Here is a 22,176-nt window from a genome sequence, read left to right on the forward strand (position 1 = left end):
GGTAGGGAAATTCTAGGCAGTTTCTAGAGTAGGTTACATGTTCAGCACAACATTGTGGGCCAAAGGGACTGTAATGTGCTGTAGATTTCTATGTTCTAAAACAAGCCACTGTATCAATTTAATCATGTGTTTTTTTGGTGTGTGCCTACACGCGTGCGAGTCTGTGCGCATGCGTCTGCGTGTACATCCATGATGATGGCTTTTTCATGGCTTTTTACAAGGTGCAGAGCGAGAGAGAGACTGTGGCGTGCACAGATATTTTCACAGTATTTTTTCCCTTTTTATTTTAATGAGGTCGAGTTGCGATCTCGACACTCAACCCGGCATGGATGGAAAGCGTACGCAGGAGCAGATCCGACTGGATTCGAACCCGGGACCTCCACTCCTGGGGCCGGCCCTTAATCATGTCAGTTTTGGAGGAAGAAAGAATTTGATTTTAGCCAACTGCTTCTTGAAACTTCCCCCATGGGGCAAAGTCTTCCTAACAGAAATTCAGTTGTATATGGTCTGTCAATGTTCAAGTTTTACATATAAATGCCAAAGCTTGGGGGGGGGGGGAAAAGAGAGAGAATATTTGGTTAGCATTCACACTCCCTCTACTCAAGGTACTTGCATTAAGGGAGTGCCATAAAATCTTGAGTTTTTTTCCATCCTAATCATTATCACCAGTATTCTCTCCAATATGATCAAGAATTAATGCAGAAGGGACCAGATCTTAGGCTAGGTCAACGCTAGACCGGACAATTTTGAAAACGCCAATTTCGCGTAAAAACAATAGGCATACACACCAAGTGCTTTTAAAAAAGACATCACTGTCCACATTAGAACGGATATTTGGGCAAACCTCCTCCTACTGGGCATGCACAGGACACACAGAAAACAAGCGAAGAGGAGTTCATGGACAGTATGACCCGGCTGATGACGAACATTGAAAAACTAACTCTCAAGCAACACACATCAAAGTTGCTGGTGAACGCAGCAGGCCAGGCAGCATCTATAGGAAGAGGTACAGTCGACGTTTCGGGCCGGGACCCTTCATCAGGACTAACTGAAAGAAGAGCTAATAAGAGATTTGAAAGTGGGAGGGGCATTGTAAAGCACCTTGTTAAATGTATAAAACATGTCTGCATCAGTGTTATCTTGTATTTCCATACAATGTTACATTAGGCTGTTACACATCTATTGTCAGAGAAGCACTTGCATAAATAGGTAAACCACCTTTATACAAGCAAGGACAGAAAACAGGGCAAAGTGAGTATACTTATTTATTCAGTAAGCTAAGGGGCAAAGTATTTGGTGAGCACGTTTCTAACTCTTCTGGCTTCCATCTCATTGCCGTCTGTTCTGAAGTTGTTAGGTTGTGTGGGGGAGGGGGTTCAAGAAAACAATGAAATGCCACGCTGTTGCCATCTGTTCCGGCACATCATGGCAGTGTTTTTAAAAATATCCATTTACCCCATCCACACTGCTCCGCACAAATGGCATTTTCAAACTTACACACTCTGCAGGGCGTTTTAGAAAACATCTGTTTTCGGGGAGGAAAACGCCGTTTTAGTGTGGACGGAGGGTCAAAACGAAGAGAAAAACCTTCGGTTACGGATTCATCCAGTCTAGTGTGGACATAGCCTAAGAGTTTAAAGATTATTTTGGCTACTGGGTGCAAACAAATGCCAATGACATGAATAATGTAAACACTTCAACAGGCAAGGTCAGCAGCATTACTTCCATTGTCGTATGTTTATACCCAGATGAAAGATTCTGTAACAGCTGCAAATTGGCTGATTATGGGCATTTCCCTACTAAGGGCAAGTTCCTTGTTGGGCTCGAAATACTTCAGTTGCACAAATAAAAAGCAATCTTTTAGAACATGGAGCAGGCCTTCAGCCCACAATGTCTGAGCAGACTATGTCAATTTAAATTGACTATCTGCCTGTCCATGTCGCCCAATGTCCTGGTCATTCACATTAGTTTAAATAACTAAATGTTGCCAACATCTGCTTCCCCCACCTTCCCTAGCAGCTTGTTCTACCACTTTCCCTCTACCACTTGGAAAAACCATCATGCAAATCTCCTTTAAACTTTTCTTACCACAAAGCCAAGTCCTCTGGTATTTGATATTTGCATGTGGGGGGGGGCCTACGCGGGGGGGGGGGGACTAAATGACTGCCTACCCCACTGATGCCTTTTTTTTTAAAAAACATACTCATCCAGTCTCCCCATTTTCTGAAGCTGTGGGAAGAAAAATCTCAAGTTTTATATTCCATATATAATTGATAAATGTACTTTGAATTTTTGAAAATACAGCCTGACCGATGTTTTGCCACTGCAGCACTTGCCAAATTAGACTCAGCACTCTGAGCAATGAAAGCAAGTACACCCTATTCCTTCTCTAACATCCTATCTACTTGCACTCCAGGATCCCACTATGTCAACACTACCAAGGATGGCACGCTCCTCCTACTTCTGACCTCTCAAAGTGCAACTCCTCAAACTTGTCTGGATTTATCGACCCATTTGTCCACGCATTTCCAAATAGTCTATTTAACCTAAAAATTATAGCTTACCCAAGTCCTTCACATTTTAAAACTGCTTTGTACTACTGGCCTGCCACTTTACATTAATACTGTGCCTTTTAGAAAGGTACCTTCCACAGTCCTCTATCCACCTCCCTCAAGGTGAATTGTCTCAAGTCAGTTACAAATTGAAATTCTTTGATATCAGGAAGGGCTAGGAATTGAAGGAATACAGAACAAGCATAGCAAACTTCCGTCACTAATTTTGCTATGTGATTAAATGTGTTAATAGTCGTGCAATGCACTAACTCCCAGCAATTCCCCCTCCCCCAGACTTGTGGTAAAATGCTTTATTTAAATAGATCAGAAATACAGACAAACTCACATTAGTATCTGTATACAATTCAAAATAGTTTCTTCTTGCCAAGAACACTTGATCACATTTCTGTTCACAAGTTGAATCATAAAACCTTTAAAACAATTTCTCTAATATTGAACAGAAGTCAATTGAAGGAACTCAGTTACAAGTGCTGTAGATTAAGGAAGGCAATTGGTAGAATTTCTCTTCATTCCCAAGACTATTCTTGAAAAATTAAATTTCTTATAGAGCTTCATATCCTTCAGATTTCTCTCTTCTATCAATTGTATACATAGCAACCACAGTTAGGACCAGTCCTGACAAAGCAATTCCCACTAACACTGGAATTACTTTACTCTCGGCATCTACTTCACATTTTTCTTCTACAAGGAAAGTCAAAAATCAACTATCAGAGGAATTAAAAAATTAACTCATGCACATTTTGCAGTCAAATACTGCAATTACAGTACAATGCAGATTATACTACAATTGTAAAACAGCAGATTCAAAACCTCAACATGCTCCAAGTAACAAAAGGTATAGGACAGCAAAGTGACAAATCAATGTTTATGCAAAGCCAGCTTACTGAATTGAGACTGAGTAATCAAGTTAAGATGAAATGTTCTTAAATTATATTTTAAAATATGAAAAAAGCAAAGCTCAAGAGTTTCAGACTGTAGCCCTCTGACAGGGTGCCTAAATTGGCAATAATCTTAAACTCTCATGTGCCTTGGTAATTTTGAACAGATTGTCATTAGTTATTAGCAATAATTATGGATTTAAGGCAAAAGGAATGGGCCTCTTTGTGTTTTCATTGTTTTACTATTAATAAGTCTAACAGATTGAAAGAAATGAAACATTTCTGAAAACCTGTTCAAAATTTAATCTTTTAACAAGACAATTGAAAAATAACACTTCTAAATGTTATTGTAATATTGTAAGTATTTTCCAAATTGATGTGTACACCAGTACCAAGCTGGTGTGAGACATTTCCTGTGAAAGTATCTCAAATTGTTGTTGTTTTTTTAAAAATATAATCTGCACCTGGGTTGTTAGAAAAACCATTTGCTGCTTCATTTGACAGTAAAGAATTGAATCGACTTTACTACTTACATGCTTCATATACACGAGTAAAAATACATAGTATGTACAACAGGATACTCAGTATAACATAGAAATACAGTTGTATCAGCATGATTTAAGCAGTCTGATGGCCTGGTGGAAGAAGCTATCTTCGATCCTGTTGGTCCTGGCTTTTACGCTCAAGTACCGTTTCACAGATAAGCATTACACATCTTTTTATTATGGGTGATGTTTAACAAGAGGCAGCACCACATGCTGCATGCCAAAAATGTCCGCATGTTTCAATTTGGGCACACGTGCCACAGGCTCACCAACCCTGTCCTCCAGCCTTACTAACTGTGCCTTTAAGGGTCTGACATACCAAGACAAAAGGGAACCCTTAAACCCAATGTGTCCACACTGACTTCTACCCAAGTAAAATCAGACCCATTTCTCCTGGAAACTTGTGTTTCCCTGCAGTTTACTATCTTGAAGTGCATCAATTCCCTTTTGATTCTTTTGTCACTTCCTCCATGATGGGGTAATTTCCATTAGTCAGTAAACACATCAGGAATGTAGAAGGAAAACATTCAATTAAAACCCACAAGGTCACATTTGCAAATTTCACTGGCCCTCAGACAGATCAAACCTGGATCCCTGGAGCAGAGGCAGTAGCACCAACTAGCACACTGCCAAGCACATTTGATTTGCACCTGTCTGCATGCTTTAGCAAAGTTACTGCAATCCATTAATAAAGATCTTGCTAAAAAGCAAAATCCTATATGAATCAGATACACCACATACTAATTTCCCAGAAACCAACTTGACTGAAAACTCTAGACTGGTTATATCCCAACTTTTGATAGGGTCAACGCAATCAAATTAGCATCTTGACATTTAGTAGAATTCCGAGAGCAGGGGTAACTATTGACTACTTTGGATTACAGAAGTTAAAAGTACTTCTACTTAAGGCCAATTTGTGTAAATAACGACCTACTGTTAACCTCCATTTTTAAAGATAGTATTGTAACATAGGAAACAACACTCTGAAGGGCCAGAGTGCAAAATATCAACCATTTCCATATGCTACCCAAACTCCCGAGTTCCTCCAGCGTTTTGTGTGTATTTCGGGTTTCCAGCATCTGTAGACTTGTTGTTAACATGTTCTACCTGGACAAGCAATTCTGATATCAAAATACTTCACTACTTTCCTACACTGAAACATCAGTGGGGTATATCTGAAATACAAGGGGAAGCCTTCCTACACTGTCTAAGTCGCAAATCAGAGGGATTTAAGTATTTTATTCAGATTCTTATCCAAGGCAAGGGATCATGCTCAAATGGGACCCAAGTATAAAAACGATAAGATACCAGAATTTCTGCAATTCTTTATGCCAGAGATTAGTCTTTTTCCATAATCCCAAAAATGTCAATCCAGCCCTGCAAGCTCTATCAATGCGTTTCAGGTTTCAGAGAAATTCAAGGCAACACACAAAATGCTGGAAGGACTCAGATCAGGAAACAAGATACTGGAAATCCAGTTCTGCAGATTCTGCAATTCAAGGTTTGTTCTTGTATGAACAGCATTTGTTTTTACAGATAATGCTGGTTTCAAACAGAATTCAGTAATCTGTTTAATTCAACAAATCAATATATTCTATACAAGTATTGAAAAGGTGGCACATCTTCCAGTACTAAGGAAGGAAAGCATTAATACTATCTTTTCATCAATGAAAAAAATTAAGCTGTCCCTGATTTTCCCCAATGGGGAATTATGTCCGGGGGTGGGGGGAAGAGGGGTTTAAATTTCTTGGAAAAAAAAAACTGCAAGGCAGGAAATGTTCAAGTTTCTTACCTTTACCAAACATTCCACCAGAGATGTTGAACGCCTGGACTTGAGTGTTGACCATTAAAATCTGCAAAGAATCAGTTGAAAAAGGTACAACCCTCTTGCTTTTGCACTTGTAGGAGTGTCCAAGTTCAGCATTAAACAACTTAATATCATCTGCAATGCCATGGTAAGTTTTGTCTGTAAAACAAGAACAAAAATAATAGCACAAAATGGCCTAAAACTGGCAACAATAAACTTTATACTTCATTGTCGCCAAACAATTGATACTAGAACGTACAATCATCACAGCAATATTTGATTCTGCATTTCCCACTCCCTGGATTACAAATATTAAAAATAGTAAAAATGAGTAAATATTAAAATTTTAAATTACAAATCATAAATAGAAAATAGAAAAATGGAAAGTAAGGTAGTGCAAAAAAAACCGAGAGGCAGGTCTGGATATTTGGAGGGTACGACCCAGATCTGGGTCAGGATTCGTTCAGCAGTCTTATCACAGTTGGAAAGAAGCTGTTGCCAAATCTGGCCGTACGAGTCTTCAAGCTCCTGAGCCTTCTCCAGGAGGGAAGAGGGACGAAAAGTGTGTTGGCTGGGTGGGTCGTGCTCTTGATTATCCCAGCAGCACTGCTCCAACAGCATGCGGTGTAAAGTGAGTCCAAGGACGGAAGATTGGTTTGTGTGATGTGCCGTGCCGTGTTCATGATCTTCTGCAGTTTCTTTCAGTCTTGGACAGGACAACTTCCACACCAGGTTGTGATGCACCCCAGAAGAATGCTTTCTACGGTGCATCTATAAAAATTAGTGAGGGTTTTAGGGGACAGGCCAAATTTCTTTAGTTTTCTCAGGAAGTAAAGGCGCTGGTGGGCCTTCTTGGCAGTGGACTCTGCTTGGTTGGACCAAGTCAGGTCATTTGTGATATTGACCCCGAGGAACTTAAAGCTTTTGAACTGTTCCACTTGCGCTGTAAATTGGGTCGTGCGGTCCGCTACTCCTTCTGAAGTCAACAACCAATTCCTTCGTCTTGCTGACGTTGAGGGATAGATTATTGTCTTCGCACCATGCCAAGAGGTTCTTAATTTCCTCTCTGTACTCAAACTCATCATTACCCGAGATACGGCCTACAATTGTTGTGTCATCAGCAAACTTACATATTGAGTTTGATGGAACCTTGGCTACACAGTCATGGGTGTATAGTGAGTACAGCAGGGGGCTGAGTACACAGCCTTGTGGGGCACCAGTGCTCAGAGTGATTGTAGAGGAGAGCTTGCTCCCTATTTTTACAGCCTGGGTCCTGTCTGTGAGGAAGTTGAAGATCCAGCTGCAGATCTGAGTGCTAAGGCCCAGGTTCCGGAGCTTAGGAATCAGTTTATTTGGAATGATGGTATTAAAGGCAGAGCTGTAGTCAATGAAAAGGAGCCTTACGTATGCGTCTTTATTCTCCAGGTGTTCTAAGGAGGAATGTAGAGCCAGAGAGATGGCATCTGCTGTTGACCTGTTGCTCCGGTAGGCGAATTGAAAAGCGTTGAGGTTGACCAGTAGGCTGTGGTTGACGTGTGCCATAACCAATCTCTCGAAGCACTTCATAGCAATTGATGTCAGAGCCACAGGTCGATAGTCATTCAGGCATGCCACCTTGCTCTACTTCGGCACTGGGATTATCGTTGCCTTCTTAAAACACGAGGGGATCTTAGACTGAAGCAAGGAGCAGTTGAAGATGTCAGCAAACACTCCAGCTAGCTCGCTTGCACAGGCCCAGAGAACCCATCCTGGGACGCCATCTGGGCCCGTCGCCTTCCTTGGATTTATCTTCAGGAAGGCCCTTCTAACATCCTCCTCGGTGACGATGAATCTCGGTGCCACCAGGTCCAGTTCATCCGGAGGGAGCTGGACACTCCTCTTCTGTTTGAATTTTGCGTAGAATACTTTAAGTTCGTCAGGAAGAGAAGCGCTACAGTTACTGATATTCCCAGCCTTTTCTTTGCGCCCAGTGATCTCATTTAGACCCTGCCATAGTCTACTGGCATCCCTCTGGTTAGCCTGAGCTTCCAACTTGGCTCAGTATTGCCTCTTGGCCCCCCTAATGGCTTTCCAGATTTCACACCTGGATTCCGTGTAGCGACTGGTATCCCCGGACCTAAAAGCCGCAGCTCTAGCCTTTAGAAGGGACTTGACCTCATAATTCATCCAAGGTTGCCGGTTAGGGAATACCCGGATCGTCTTGCAAGACACACAGTCCTCCGTGCATTTCCAAATAAAGTCCGTGACAGCTGAGGCATACTCATTGAGGTTAGCTACCGAGTCCTTGAATACTAACCAGTCCACCGATTCAAAGAACCTCATCCGTTTCCTCCGTCCAACGTGACACTACTTTTGACACCGTGACCTCCTGCTTCAGTTTCTGTTTGTAAGCCGGAAGGAGGAGTACGGCCTGATGGTCCGATTTTCCAAAGTGAGGTCGTGGGACGGAACGGTAGGCATCCTTGACTGCTGTGTAGCAGTGGTCAAGTATATTTGGGCCTCTAGTGGGGCAGGAGACATGTTGGTACAACTTTGGCAGCGCCTTTCTGAGGTTGGCCTGGTTAAAGTCCCCGGCTATAATGAGCAAAGCCTCCATATATCTGGTCTCAAGTTCACTGATGTTGGCATACAGTATGTTCAGAGCACACTCCGGGCTGCAGGAGCTTGTCAGTGCCACTGTGTCCGAGCACCACGCAGTGTTGGTCAGTAGGCAAACACCACCTCCCCTCGTCTTGCCCGAAGACACCGTGCGGTCCATCCGATGGATCAAAAATCCCACCGGTAGGATGGCACAGTCAGGGGTGGCAGGGGAGAGCCAGGTTTCGGTGAAACAGAATACACAGCAGTTCTGCATCTCCCTGCAGTAGGTGAGTCTCCCTTTAAGATCATCCACCTTGTTCTCTATGGCTTGCACATTAGCCAGTAGGATGTTGGGCATAGGGACCCTGAAGCCCCTCAGCTTCAACCTGACCAGCAGCCCAGCTCTTTTCCCACACTTCCTCAGTAAGTAGTGCATCTTTCCAGGTTTCCATCGATGCAGTGTGTTGTTGTCAGCTCTTTGCGGTTGGTGGACGCATCCCACCGGGATCGATTAGCAGGTCACATTGTCTGGTGCTCTGGGTCGGGCCCAGTGACGGGGGAGGCTCTGCTGCCACTTCCAGCCGCCAGGGGCCCGGGCTGTCGATTGGGTTGGGCCCCAATGCCGACACTAATTCCAGATGGCCGGGCTCCTGGCTGAAACAAGTCCTTAAGCCAAGTCACGGTTGCGGAAGCTTCCGCTCCAGCCGAGCCTCAGGCTCGATTTCTGAGGTCGGCAGCGGAGGCCTCACTTCCGGCAGCTGTGGATGGCCACCAACGGGGCTTTACAGTGGTCGCTCCGGGGAAGCGTCTGGGGCACCTTGAGGTCTCTGCCGTCACTTCTGTGTGGTCCTCTGCTCCAGAGAGGTGCTGGTCGGAATGGGCTGTGTCTCCAAGCGCTCCGGCACGGTAGCAGACCACGGGTCTCCGGAAACATGGTGGGCCTCGCTGGTTGGGTCCAGGTGCGGTCCGGAGTTTAAGAAGCAGTTCGGGCGCAGGGGTCTCCAGCTGGGTCAGTAGCTTCGCCAGGGTGTTGTTGATCCTGATCTTGCTAAATTGGAGGTTTAGAAGGGTTTCTTGGGTATAGGATAGCGGAGAGGGCAGTTTGCTCGGGAGAGCACGCGCAAAGTCGCCAGTTACCGGCTCCATCTTTAAATGTAGTTCTTTCAGAAATCTAGAGGTCAAAATTCAGCTGTTATGTCTACTAAATGTGCCATGTTTTAACATCAATTCTGCCATTAACTTCAAAAATGACCCAAAGTGTATAGTAATTTAACTACTTAAGGGAATGTATAAGATGCAGACATTCTCTATTAAGTCAGGGATTCCCAACCTGGGGAACACGGACCCCTTGCTTAATGGTAGGGGTTCATGGCATTAAAAAAGTTAGGAACCCCTAACTTATGTTTAAAGAGAATATTAAAGCAAGTCCAAAATCAAGCTTAGGATAGTGAAGTAGCTGAATTCAGTTGATTAAATTTTTCCAGTTAAACTTAAATGTATTGGATAACAAAAGCACAGATGTGCACATTTTACAAAATAGTTTAGAAAAATGTACTCTACACTTTTCTGCCTTAGCAAAGGTGCCAACACAATTAATCCCTCCCCCCCCCCCCCCCCCACCGAAAGAGATTCACTCTTCTCCCCTCAGGCAGAAGATACAAAAGCCTGGAAGTACGTTTTACCAGGTTCAAGGACTGCTTCTACACCATTGTTGTAAGACTATCGAATGGTTCTCTAGTACAATAAAATACACTCAATCTACCTCATTATGATCATGCATCTTTTTGCTTATCTGCACTTCTTGTTGCTTTTGCACTTTATTCTGATTATTGTTTTCCCATTCTGCCTGAATGCACTTTGTAATGATTTGCTCTGAATGCACAGTTTGCAAGATGCACTTTTCACAGCATCTTGTAGTTCAGACTAACTGTGGTTCACATTGCCCCCTTTCAGCTCTATTTTTGTGTTCATGCCCATTATTTCTTGCTGATGATTGGAGGGCTGGGGCTTAGGAGGTATGTTAGTTTGTGTGCGAGGAAGGGGTGGGGTTTGCAAGTTTTTATTTCTTTTTCTGGGGGGGGGGGAGTTTGATGTTTTTCAACTACTTCTATGGTTTTCTGTACTCTATGGCTATCTGGAGGAGACAAATTTCAGAGTTGTATTCTCCATACATTAATAAAATGAACCTTTACATGTTGGCAATAAACTATACTCAAATATAAAATGCTGAAGCAAAATGCTCTACCAAAGCTACAAAATATGAAATCTAAATGAACTATGTTACTACTTTCCAGTGCACTTGGTTCTGACAGGCAGGTGACAGGTTCAGCTGGGATTATTGTTGGATCTACAGCTATTCCTTCAGTAGGTCAATGACTTGGGAGTTGGCGAGCTTAATCCATTTGAAAGTGATTTTTAAAAAAGGGATGAGATTATAATCAAATATTTCCCAGCTGGAATTCAGTCAACTACCTGCCCTACTTGAACCTTCCAGCCATCCTAATGTCAGGGCAAGTTCAAAGCAGAGGATGAAGGCTCTCAGTGTAACAATACAGTGCAATTTAAATAGAAGTAACTTTAAACTACATTATAAACAAAATCTTATTTCAAATATTCAACTTTCACAGTAAATAAAACAGCAAGTTACCCAGAATATTCGTTGAATGCAGAGTAACTCTTATTTCACTGATGTAATACTGGTTCCCATCCTGCAAGCAGATGATAGTTATTGAAAGGTTTAAAACAATACAGTTAGCACAGGTGTCTCTACATACAGGGACAATTAGGCCTATAGAATCAATACCATCAGCCATTGGTCAGTCCAGGTCTGTCTTCAACATAGAGTTAAGCCTCACCCAATTCATTCAGCCATTTGTGTGGCTAAAGCTAATTGCTTGAGTTGGGACATAACATACAATGGAAAAAGAATATGAATAAGTTGTCTGCAAGATGCCATATTCAATAAAGAACAATACAGCCCAAGAACAGACCCTTTGACACACAATGTCTGCATCTATCAGGCAAAGTTAAACTTAACCACATACATAATCCATCACTCCATTCCCTAAATGTTCACCTGCCTGTAGTCATACCTTTAATGAATATCATGACTACTTCCACCACTTCTGGAAGCATGTTCTAGGCACTCACTACTAAGGTGGAAAAACATTCTTTTTCAAGGGGATATGAATTTGGACCCCACCCCCCTCCCCAAGATTCCTCTACATCAATGCTCCAAGTGTCCTGCCTTCTGTTCCACATTAGCCCTCATTTTTGACTTTTCAAAGTGCAACACCTCACCTGCCCAGACCAACTTTCCTCTGTGATTTCTCCACCCATATACGGAGCTGATCTACACCCCGCAGTATCCTTTGACAACCTTCATTATCCACAACACCAAGGCATCATTAAAAAGCGTATTTCTGATAACTCAGTGTGACGGTTGTGCCAAATTGAGTATCTATTTTAAATTAGCGGTCTATAAAATTGAGGGGCATAGAAAAGATATGAGGTCTCCTCCACCCCGCACCTCAAGCAGTAGAAAATGGGCTTAAAGTGAGAGGGTAGAGATTTAATATGGACTCAAGGGGAAACTTTTTCCACCCAGAATGTGTTCAGTATATGAAATGAGCCATCAGAGGAAGTGGCAGGTCCATTAACATTTAAAAAGGCCCTATACAGGTATAGAAATAGGAAAGGTGTACGGGCCAAATGCAGACAAATGGATTTAAATAGTAGAAATCTTGATCTGCCTGCATGAGCCAAAGGCTTATTTTTTGAGTTTTTCTGTAGACCAGGCTACTTCTTCCAATTGGTCCGCAAAATGGCACATTCTTCTTGTCTTTCTTTTGTTGGTGTTTGGGGTTCTCTAAAAGAACGTGTTCCACAGTTCAAACTATAGTTCTTTGCAAGCTGGTGGGTTTTTGGACCAGCCGTGCACCCTGGCACTTTGTTATATCCAGACGTGGCCTGGAAGACATGCACCTGCATGGACTGACCTGTAGATGACCTGGCTCCTCACTGATTTCATGAATTGAAGCGCTGTAGGGGACTAAAACAGCGAGAGAGGCAGCGTGCACTGCTATCGGAGGGAGGCCCCTATATTCCATTGACCCTTCTGAGAGAGGGCAACAGCCTATCAGTCATCGAGTCATGGAAGACTAACATCAGAACAGTGAGTTGTGGTCTCCCCTTTTGCTATTGCTGGGGCAATATCTATCTATCTCTCTCTCTCCCTCCACAAGGGGGGGGGGGGGGGAAAGAGCCTGTCTAACATATCAAAATGCTGGATTATAGACTAGTTGATGATTGACTCTAGATTAAGGTCTCTTGGGAAGGGGGGGGGGGCTGCTTTTGTAATTGCTTGCATGGTGGGGGATGGAGCAAGAGAAGGAGGGCTTTGGGGTTCTAATCTTTATCTTCATTCTATGGGGTTTCTTGTTTTGAGGATGTCTGTGAAGAGTAAGAATTTCAGGTTTCTGCTGTATATATTCTAATATTAAATTGAACCATTTGTAAGACCATTGCTATCACAAGACATACTAAGCAAGCCCTTCACTTGAACTGCTAAAGCCTTGACCTACACTACCTCTTAGACTAGAGTCCAGGAAAGTCACTAAACTAATTAAAGCTTGCATCTTCAACTATTCTATGGCCTTCCTGAAACAAACTTGCAAACAATAGATACAAAAGTTTATCATTTATAAATCTTCTGACATCCTTCAATGGACCACCAGTTTTCCTTGGCCAATTACATTAACTTACCTTCCCAAAGGTGAAGTTTACAAATCCAGAATTAAACTGCAAATTAATCCAAGAAGTAACATTTCCACACTTCCCCGAAACCACTGTTTTGCTTGGCGGAACATTGAAGTACAAATTCTGTGAAAAGGCAATGATTGCAGCTTGACATTGTTTCATTGGCATTTCTGTTCAAAAAAATTGAAATTAACATACCAGGATACCATAGAGATAAATACAGACTAGGGTAACAACGTGAAAGTGTTTTGTATTGTTGGTTTAATTAGAACTATATTCACATATACCAACTGCAATTATACAAAAACTTCTAACTATTTTAGATTAGTGCCATGGTTGTTCAGCTTTTCATTGGACTTAGATCACAATCTTAAGAGCTTTTTTTTAAAAAAAGGAGGGTTTTAAATTGTTGCTATAAATTTCAGTGAGCACCCTTTCCAATTCTGTCAATTTGCCATTAGCTTTGTGATATTGCAATTACAAAATTTCACGGGTACACTGCTATAGAGTTGATAAGTGACAAAATAATGCTGTGGACAAGATAATCAGCTCTTCACGAAGGCCAAATCGGCACACAGAGCTATGGTTACCTGCATCCAGAGCCAAATCAAAACTGCAAAAGTTCAATGAAGGATTCTGCACAAAGTAGATCTCAGCATCTTATTCATGATGATAAAACAATTTAAAAACACAGTAATTTCAGAGGACGTGTACCTAAACTTTACAATTGATTTTTGACATTTGTCATGGGGAAAATAACAAGCAACAAGAAAATTAGCATTTTAGGCTTCATCAAATGTGAATGTGCAAATGAAAAAATTATTTTTCCCATTGAACAATTTATCCACAGGGCCCTTAGAACAGAAGCATAAAACACTTCCGAACCGGGAGACCACAGTCTGTGCAGATCAGAAATGTCACCATCTCGCTGATAATCAACACTGGCGCAACCTCAAGGATGCACTTAGCCCACTGCTCTGCTCTCTACATCCATGGCTCAGCTCAAATGCCATCTGAAGTTGCAGACATCTATTGTTGGCAGAATTTCAGATGGTGATGAGAAGGTGTGCCAGAGCGAGAAATCAGCTAGTTGAGTGGTGTCACAGCAATAATCTTGCACTCAGTGTCAGTAGGACCAAACAATTGATTGTGGACCATAGAAGGGCAAGACGAGGAACACATGGCAGTCCTCCAAGGGAGCAGAACTCAAAAAAGTGAGCAATTTTCTGGGCATCAACATGGAGGATTTATCTTGGGCCTAACATATCGAGGTAGCTACAAAGAAGGCACGACAGCAGCTATATTTCATTTGGAGATGAGGAGATGTGGTACATCACTAAAGGCTCTCACAAATTTCTATGGAGAGTTGAAATTGTGGAGAGTATTCCAACTGGTTGTACACCACCTGATACAAAGGAAGGGGGCACTGCACAGGATCAAAGTAAGCCACAGAAAGTTGCAAATTCAGTCAGCTCCATCATGGGCACTAGCCTCCCAGCATCCTGGACATCAAGGAGCAATGAGGAGACTCAAAAAGGTGGAATCAATCATCGAGAGGGCACCCAAGAATGCCCTCTTCTCCTTGTTACCATCGGGGAGGTGGCACAGAAGCCTGAAGACATACTCAATGATTCAGGAACAGTTTCTTCCCCTCTGCCATTGGACATTGAATCCATGAACATTACTTTTTTTGCACTACTTTAATATAACTTTTTAATGTATATTTATTGTAATTCAGTTTTTATGTATTGCAATGTGCAAATTTCACAACACATGCTGATGATATTGAACCTGATACTGATTCTAACACAGCAGCTGACTCTTCCAGGAGTCAAAGAGCTCCTTCTGAGTATGTTAAACCCAGAACTGATGTTCCTTGCTCAGCTTCTTGGTGTAAACAAGAATCAAGTTAAAGGACAACTCTGCATGCCAACAGCACAGTCTATAGATCACACACTGCCGGCCCACAGCACAGGGTTGGCTACTCAGAAGACGACTTAAGACAATGGTGTTTTGTTAATTGGGTCTGCATCAATCCAGACAACATTGGCTAAGTTATTTAGTTCAAGGAAGCTTACAGACCAGACCAGTACTATCACTTAGCACATCAAATAGCTGATCTATCAATAATTGGGAGATCTGTGTACTCAGTCAGCCCTCACAGCATTAAAGTTGGGTGTTTAGGATCTGTTCTCAGAAACTTTTGGATCATCTGTGGGAATTTCCCCCAAAGGTATCTGAAAAATATACGTGTGAATTCATTAAGTAGCAAAAACAGTACAAATGTAAGAGCAAACAGGCTTGTTAGGAATGGTCAAGAGATAAGAAGAATGACAGAAAGATGGGGTGATTAGAATCTATTCTTCTGCCTTCCATTTCTGTAAGACAACACGTTCTTTCTACAACTTGTTGACATGTCTTTAGTTTAAAGGAATTGTACCCATGTTTGAAAAATCATTTGGTTTAGAAATAGTTTGTAGCACAAGTTCGAAGACCTGAGCTTTAAATATGTTTCATGAATTTTATCTAAATTTAAACATGTATCACACAAAATAAACGAACTGTATGTTGAAACAATTTTGTTAGTTGGAAGCATCTCCTTGTTAGTGGAGGGGGGGGGGGGAAGAAGCGAAGAGAGCACCACTTAACTAGTGGGTATTGGCTGCTGAGCTAGCCGAAGAAAGTAAACAGAGAAATGATCTAGCCTTTGAAGAGTAGGTGGCTGCAGTATAACTTCTTTACTGAGGGTACATGCAGCAACCTGCATCAGATAGAGGCTTAAAATCTTCATTTAAGTTCAGAGCTTCACAAACAGCAAACCCAAAACAACAATAATACAAAAATGCTATTGGAGACAACTAATACCATTACCAATCAATAAAATCATCAATATCAGCCTTGTTGGTTCAATTCACCTTCAGCATTCTCCATTTAAAAGGAAGCAGACAACTACTTGGGGCCGAGACCCTTTGTCAGGACTAAATGAAAAAAGAGATAGTAAGAGATTTGAAAGTGGGGGGGGGGGGGGGGGAGAGAAGAGGAGATCCAAAATGATAGGAGAAGACAGGAGGGGATGGAGCTAAGAGCTAGAAAGTTGATTGGCAAAAGGGATACAAGGCTGGAAAAGGGACAGGATCATGGGATGGGAGGCCTAGGGAGAAAGAAAGTGGGAGGGGAGCCCAGAGGAAGGGCAAGGAGTTATAGTGAGAGGAACAGAGGGAGGGGAAAAAAAAAGAGGAAAAAAGGGGAAAAATAATAAATAAATAAATAAATAAATAAGGGATGGGATTCAAAGGGGAGGTGGGGTATTAACAGAAGTTAGAGATGTCAATGTTCATGCCATCAGGTTGGAGGCTACCCAGACGGAATATAAAGTGTTGTTCCTCCAACCTGAGTGTGGCTTCATCTTGACAGTAGAGGAGGCCATGGATAGACATATCAGAATGGAAATAGGACGTGGAATTAAAATGTGTGGCCACTGGGAGATCCTGCTTTCTCTGGCGGACAGACCGTAGGAGTTTATCGAAACGGTCTCCCCGCCTGCGTTGGGTCTCGCCAATATATGGAAGGCCGCACCGCGTTCACCAGCACTTTTTGTGTGTGTTGCTTGCACTTCCAGCATCTGCAGATTTCCTTGTGTAAGTGACTGACTAATCTCATTTCTGCTTCATTATCATTGCTACAATTGGTATTGAAATCTGCTGCAGGACAAAGTTGGGAAAATCATTACCACCCCATAAAACTAGTTAGGTTATCCCTTCCAACTGGATTTTCAACAGCCTGATTATGGGAGGTATATGCATTTGAACTTGCAGTAGTGAGACTTGTAGAGCAACTCAGTTTAGGATGCAATTACTTTTCTCATTGTCTCAGCAAATTCCAGCTCATGGTCTTTATGAAATCTGGTTCTAACTTGTAGTTAGACAGATGATCTCAGGAATAATCCCAATTCATTAGGTTGAAGAAAGGTAGCATTGTTTACACTGTCTACAATTCATTGGGTGCGGGGGGTGGGGGGGGGAGGGTGCAGGGGAAGGTGCCTGTGGAAAGGTGAAGGAAGATGACTAACCTGTTTATTTACCACAAGTTCCTCTGCAAGTTGCAAAGATGCAGACAAGATTCACAAGGATTTTACCAGAACTTAGAACTCAAGTTTGAGTAGCTGGATAGGTCCTTAGCAGGCTTATTTCTCCAGAGCACAGGGGAAGTGTTACTGAAGTATAAAGTTGTGAGGGCATCAATAAGGTGAATGGTCAGCTATTTCCTAGTACAAAGGAGTTGAAAACTAGAGGGCATGGTCTCAAAATGAGGAACACATGGCCAAAACATCTCACACGCAGCACGAGAGATAGATGGAACAAGCTGCCAATGGAAGTGGTGGAGGCGGGTACAATTACAAAGTTTAAGAGACAACTAAGTACACAGATACAAAGGATTTGGATAAATGGAACCAGCTCAGATAGGCACTTGCTTCGCATGGTCATTGTGGGGCCATTACTGTACTGAACTATGACTAGTCTGTTAAGAACTTGAGCAGTGTAATATTGATTGGTTAACTCTGCTTAACACATCCAATCTGCACCAATCATTTGTTTTAAGGAACTCCTTTCAACTTCTGGTAAAAGAATAGAGGCATAAAATGAATATAACTTACTTCAGACTTTGTGGCAACAATTAATTGTATTCCAATGGCCATCTTGATGCAAATAGTGTTCTTCAAAGAAACATTGTAGAAGCCAGTTACTGGGATTGTAGCAGTCGGTGATAGTGTAGGGAGTACAGTTGGTGTACTTGTTGTATTATGCTTTGCAGCAGTCGTGTTGGTCACAGGCGCCATCGTCGTATGGTTTGCAGTGGTCACATTGGTCACAGGCACAGTCGTATGGTTTGCAGCAGTCGCATTGGTCACAGGCACAATCGTCGTATGGTTTGCAGTGGTCACAGGCACAGTCGTCGTATGGTGTGCAGTGGTCGTGTTGGTCACAGGCACAGTCGTCGTATGGTTTGCAGCAGTCACATTGGTCACAGGCACAGTCGTATGGTTTGCAGTGGTCACATTGGTCACAGGCACAGTCGTATGGTTTGCAGTGGTCGTGTTGGTCATAGACACAGTCGCCACATAAAATGAGTTTCGGTTAAATGTTGTTTGAACTGGATTTGTCACTACAGCACTTCTGGCACAACTTATAAACGGCACTGCAAGAAGAAACAAAAATTAATCGCTGCTGCACACAAGTTGGTTGTTGCAGAACTGCTCCCAAACTGGAAGCTTCAGAATGTTATCTAGCAATTCCTGCTGGGCAAAGACTGAATTCACACCCCAGCTGATAAAAATCTCAGTAGTCGAGTAGCACGCAAACACCAAAACCCCAAACAGAAACAAAACCTTCCTAAATATTGGTGCAACACAAGACATTTTATGAACCAGCACGATAGAGGTTGAAATTCTTTTGACTGGCAAATTTGGGACCCAATAATGCCACACCAGAAACTGCTCCTCCAATTACCAGACCACAAAACATAGGAGCAGAATTAAGCCATTGACCCATCGAGTCTGCTCCGCCACTCAATTCTGGCTGATCCTTTTATCCCCTCCTCAGTGCCAATCATCATCCTCTTTTGAAAAGCACTTTCAAAAAAAAAATTAAGTACACAGATAGTACACTGATTGGTGAAGATTCCACTCCTGAGGAATGTCAATAACTCAAAAGTTTCCAGCAAAAAGCTGTACTGGTGTTTTAACTCATACTTTGTTCATTTACAATGAAATTGCAAAGTTTGAAAATTAGATGTTTAAAAATGCTATTGCAGTCTAATTAAGCCCTTATTAATAATATGGAGCCTAAAATACAGGGATGGTCATAGACCAAGTAATTTGAAGGCTAAGCATCCAGTTTAGTCTTGTGTACAGCAGTCACAATTTAACCATTTGCTTTTTCCAACCACAGGCAAACTGTTCTGCCAAAGCACTGAACTCTGCAGTCTAAGATGTTATTGTAATTCCTAAAACCATAAAGGTCTTCAAAACAAATTCATTTCTAGACAGATTTAGTGTAATTAACAGCATTTAATCTTTCCTACTACACAACTCTCAAGAAAAAGTTTCGTGGAATACTAAGCAAGAATGAAACCTTCATACAACTTTGATACACTGGCTGCTGTCTTTAGCCTAGGGCTAAAGGTTACAATGGCTAGATCATTGAGAGTTTCCTTATTCTGGGAACAGAGGGTAACAGGAGGCAAGTCCTGGTGCACATTATCATGATCATATTGAATAATAGGGTTGGCCTGAGAAACCACATGGTCTATGTCTGCTCCCATTTTCAGTTCATGAATTATTAGTTCTAGTTTTCTCTTAGGAAACAGACACCCAGATGGTAGGAAAAGAAAGAAACGAGAGTTAGTTCTCTGGAGAAAGGAAGGTATAAAGAGCACCAAATGGGAAAGTGAATGCAAGAAAGCATTGAGAAAGTAGCTGCATCTCAAATTTAATACACAGAAAACTAAGATGGAAAATCTTTAAAGCAGAGGAAAATGAAACCTGTATTTAATGTCAGATAAATATGGGATTACAATCTGTTAAATCTACCCTATAAATCCAAAAATTGCTGTACCACATATTACTGGACCAGTTGTTAATCCACTTTATAATGAAGTTACTTCTGTTCTAAAAAAGATGGTTAGACAATGTCTATTTAAACCCTTAACCAGGATGACAATCTGTTGAAGTTATACTAAAAGCCAATGAATTGCAACCATCTTTAAAACTAAAGAGGGAAAGCAGCAGAGAGGGAATACCATTTTACACAATGAGCATGCAGTCAAGGTTACGCAAATACAAATGTAATGTTGATTAAGATAAAGAAGGTTTGCACAAGCAGAGAAAAGAAGGGTCACAAGCTGCAGAGAAAGGAAGGATCACAGGCTACGAGGAGTGTGGCAGGAAACAAAATTTCACAACCAAATCAGGATGGTGCAGTTAGCATGTTCCTGGGCATCTGTTCCCTTAATAGTTATCATGGTATAATGAGCAGAAGAATTCTACAGATGGTGGAAATCCAGAGCAACACACACAAAATGCTGGAGTAACTCTGCAGGACAGGCAGCATCCATGGAGAAGAATAAACAGCTGATGTTTCAGTCCCAGATCTTTCATCAGGACTGGATAAGTGGGGGGGGGGGGGGGGAAAGAGGGAGAGAGAAGAGGAAGGCAAGCCTGAAATCAGTGGGATACAAACTGGCAGGTGATGGGTGAAATCGGGTGAGGGAGGAGGTGAGTAGGTCAGGAAAGGAAGTGGGGAGAAGAAGAGATGAAGCAGAAAACCTAGAGATGACAGCTGGCAGTAGTAAGGGCTGAAGGAATCTGATAGGACAGGGGAGTGGACAGTGGGAGAAAGGGAAGGAAGAAGGGCCCTGCAGAGAGGTGATAGGCAGGAGGAAGAGATAGGGCAAAAGGGGAACCAGAATGGGGAATGGAAAAAGGGAGGAGGTAGAAATGAACATAATTTATCTTGTACTCCTTCCCATCCCCCAATCTTCTTACTCTGGTATTCCCCCCACTCCTCCTTTTCCAGTCTGACACGATGTTGCAACCTGAAACATCGACTGTTTTTCCCTCTTCACAGATACTGCCTGATCTGCTGAGTTCCTCCAGCACTTTGTGTGTTTCATAGTACAATTAATTAGGAAAAGTGGCTTTGTCAGGGAAGTACAAGTAAAAATATTGCCACGGATATGATTCAGCAAATATTTCAAACTTTAAAATAATTACACAATAGTTATTTGGTAAAGAGGAAATTACTTTTGCCCCTAAATGTGCAGGGATGGAGAATTAAAAACTCTCAACCAAGATAAAATTGGAAGTTAATTCAAGATCTTATGTAAACGTTACAGATACAACTACAATACACTCAACTCGTTCATAAACAAAGACTGTTGAACAGGCTTGTATTTCTATAAACGCAAAGGATGAAGTATGTATTACTAATTTATTCACCTAGAACCACACCACCGACCCACTCTAGACCAAGACTTGGTGAGTCTGCAGAAGGGCAAGTGGCTGCCGGGTTCTTGGAAATATTCTTCGGCAGCGATCACGTATACCGCACATTAACGGCTCCTTCACCACACAAAATCCAATACTTTCTTAAAAGGTTTTTCGGTGGCTCATAAAATGTCGTACAGACCAATTTGAGGGAGGTGAGGAGAGGAGCCTCCAAATGTTGGTGTTTTCCGCATTCCTCCACTAAACTGACCCAAGTCCTCCAGTTCAGCAGACAATGAACAAGTTGCACCTACAGGATTTTCACCTCGAGCCGTTGCTTCCGCCACCCCACCCCCATCACCAAAGAAATCCAGCAACCCGTTTCCCTCGGCGAAGGCCGCCTCTACTGATCCCACTCCAGGAACGGGAGCCACAGCACTCAAAAAAAAAGGGAACTTAAAGCAGCTTGAATCGACTCACCCAAGAGAGCCAAGGCGGCAATCGCAACCAAGTTCTTCATAATGTTCAGATACAGTTTACTCCTAACAAAAACTCCCATTTGCAACCTACTCTCTCTCAACTACTTGCGTAGCAATAAAAACACTCAAGTCACGAGGTATGGAAAGGGTGGGGACAGGTAGGAAATGAGGTCGAATATGAGCCAGCCAATTCTCAGTTGCTAGGGTCGCATCGCTGAAATAAACATGCAACTGACTTGGTCGACAACGAATTTCTCCAATTTACCTACTAATCTTTAACTGTGTCTTATGATGATGTGACGCTAAACCTATCTCCTTCCAGCGTTACTTTAGATTAGTTTCTTGTCATGTACGCTAAAGTATAACAACACTGGAATTGGTTTATCGGTGTGTGTACTGGGACCTAGTGAAAAGTTTGTCTTGCATACTGTTCATACGAATCAAATTATTACACAGTGCACTGAGGTAGAACAAGGTAAAACAAAAACAATGCAGAATAAAGTGTAACATCTACGGAGAAGGTGCAGTGCAGATAAACAATAAGGTACAAGATCATAATGGGGTAGATGGTG

General features: G+C 42.2%; 1 protein-coding gene across 2 annotated transcripts in view; it reads right to left on the reverse strand.

Moving 5' to 3' along the window:
* The window catches only part of lamp3 (lysosomal associated membrane protein 3), a 46,541-nt gene extending 24,788 nt beyond the window's left edge, over positions 1 to 21,753 (reverse strand). The window contains exons 1-5 of one of the 2 annotated variants that reach the window (XM_072255228.1): positions 21,606 to 21,752; positions 17,796 to 18,337; positions 13,148 to 13,264; positions 11,031 to 11,091; positions 5,789 to 5,962 (exon numbers count right to left, since the gene is read on the reverse strand). In XM_072255228.1, coding sequence (XP_072111329.1) covers positions 5,789 to 5,962; positions 11,031 to 11,091; positions 13,148 to 13,264; positions 17,796 to 18,337; positions 21,606 to 21,684 — 973 coding nt within the window. In that variant the 5' untranslated portion in view covers positions 21,685 to 21,752. Of the gene's footprint in view, positions 1 to 5,788; positions 5,963 to 11,030; positions 11,092 to 13,147; positions 13,265 to 17,795; positions 18,338 to 21,605 lie in introns of both variants that reach the window. The other variant, XM_072255229.1, reaches the window with a different exon arrangement.
* Between the last annotated feature and the right edge of the window lie 423 nt (positions 21,754 to 22,176).

This window comes from Mobula birostris, chromosome 4 (assembly GCF_030028105.1).
Source record: "Mobula birostris isolate sMobBir1 chromosome 4, sMobBir1.hap1, whole genome shotgun sequence".
In the NCBI taxonomy this organism is placed as follows: Eukaryota; Metazoa; Chordata; class Chondrichthyes; order Myliobatiformes; family Myliobatidae; genus Mobula; species Mobula birostris.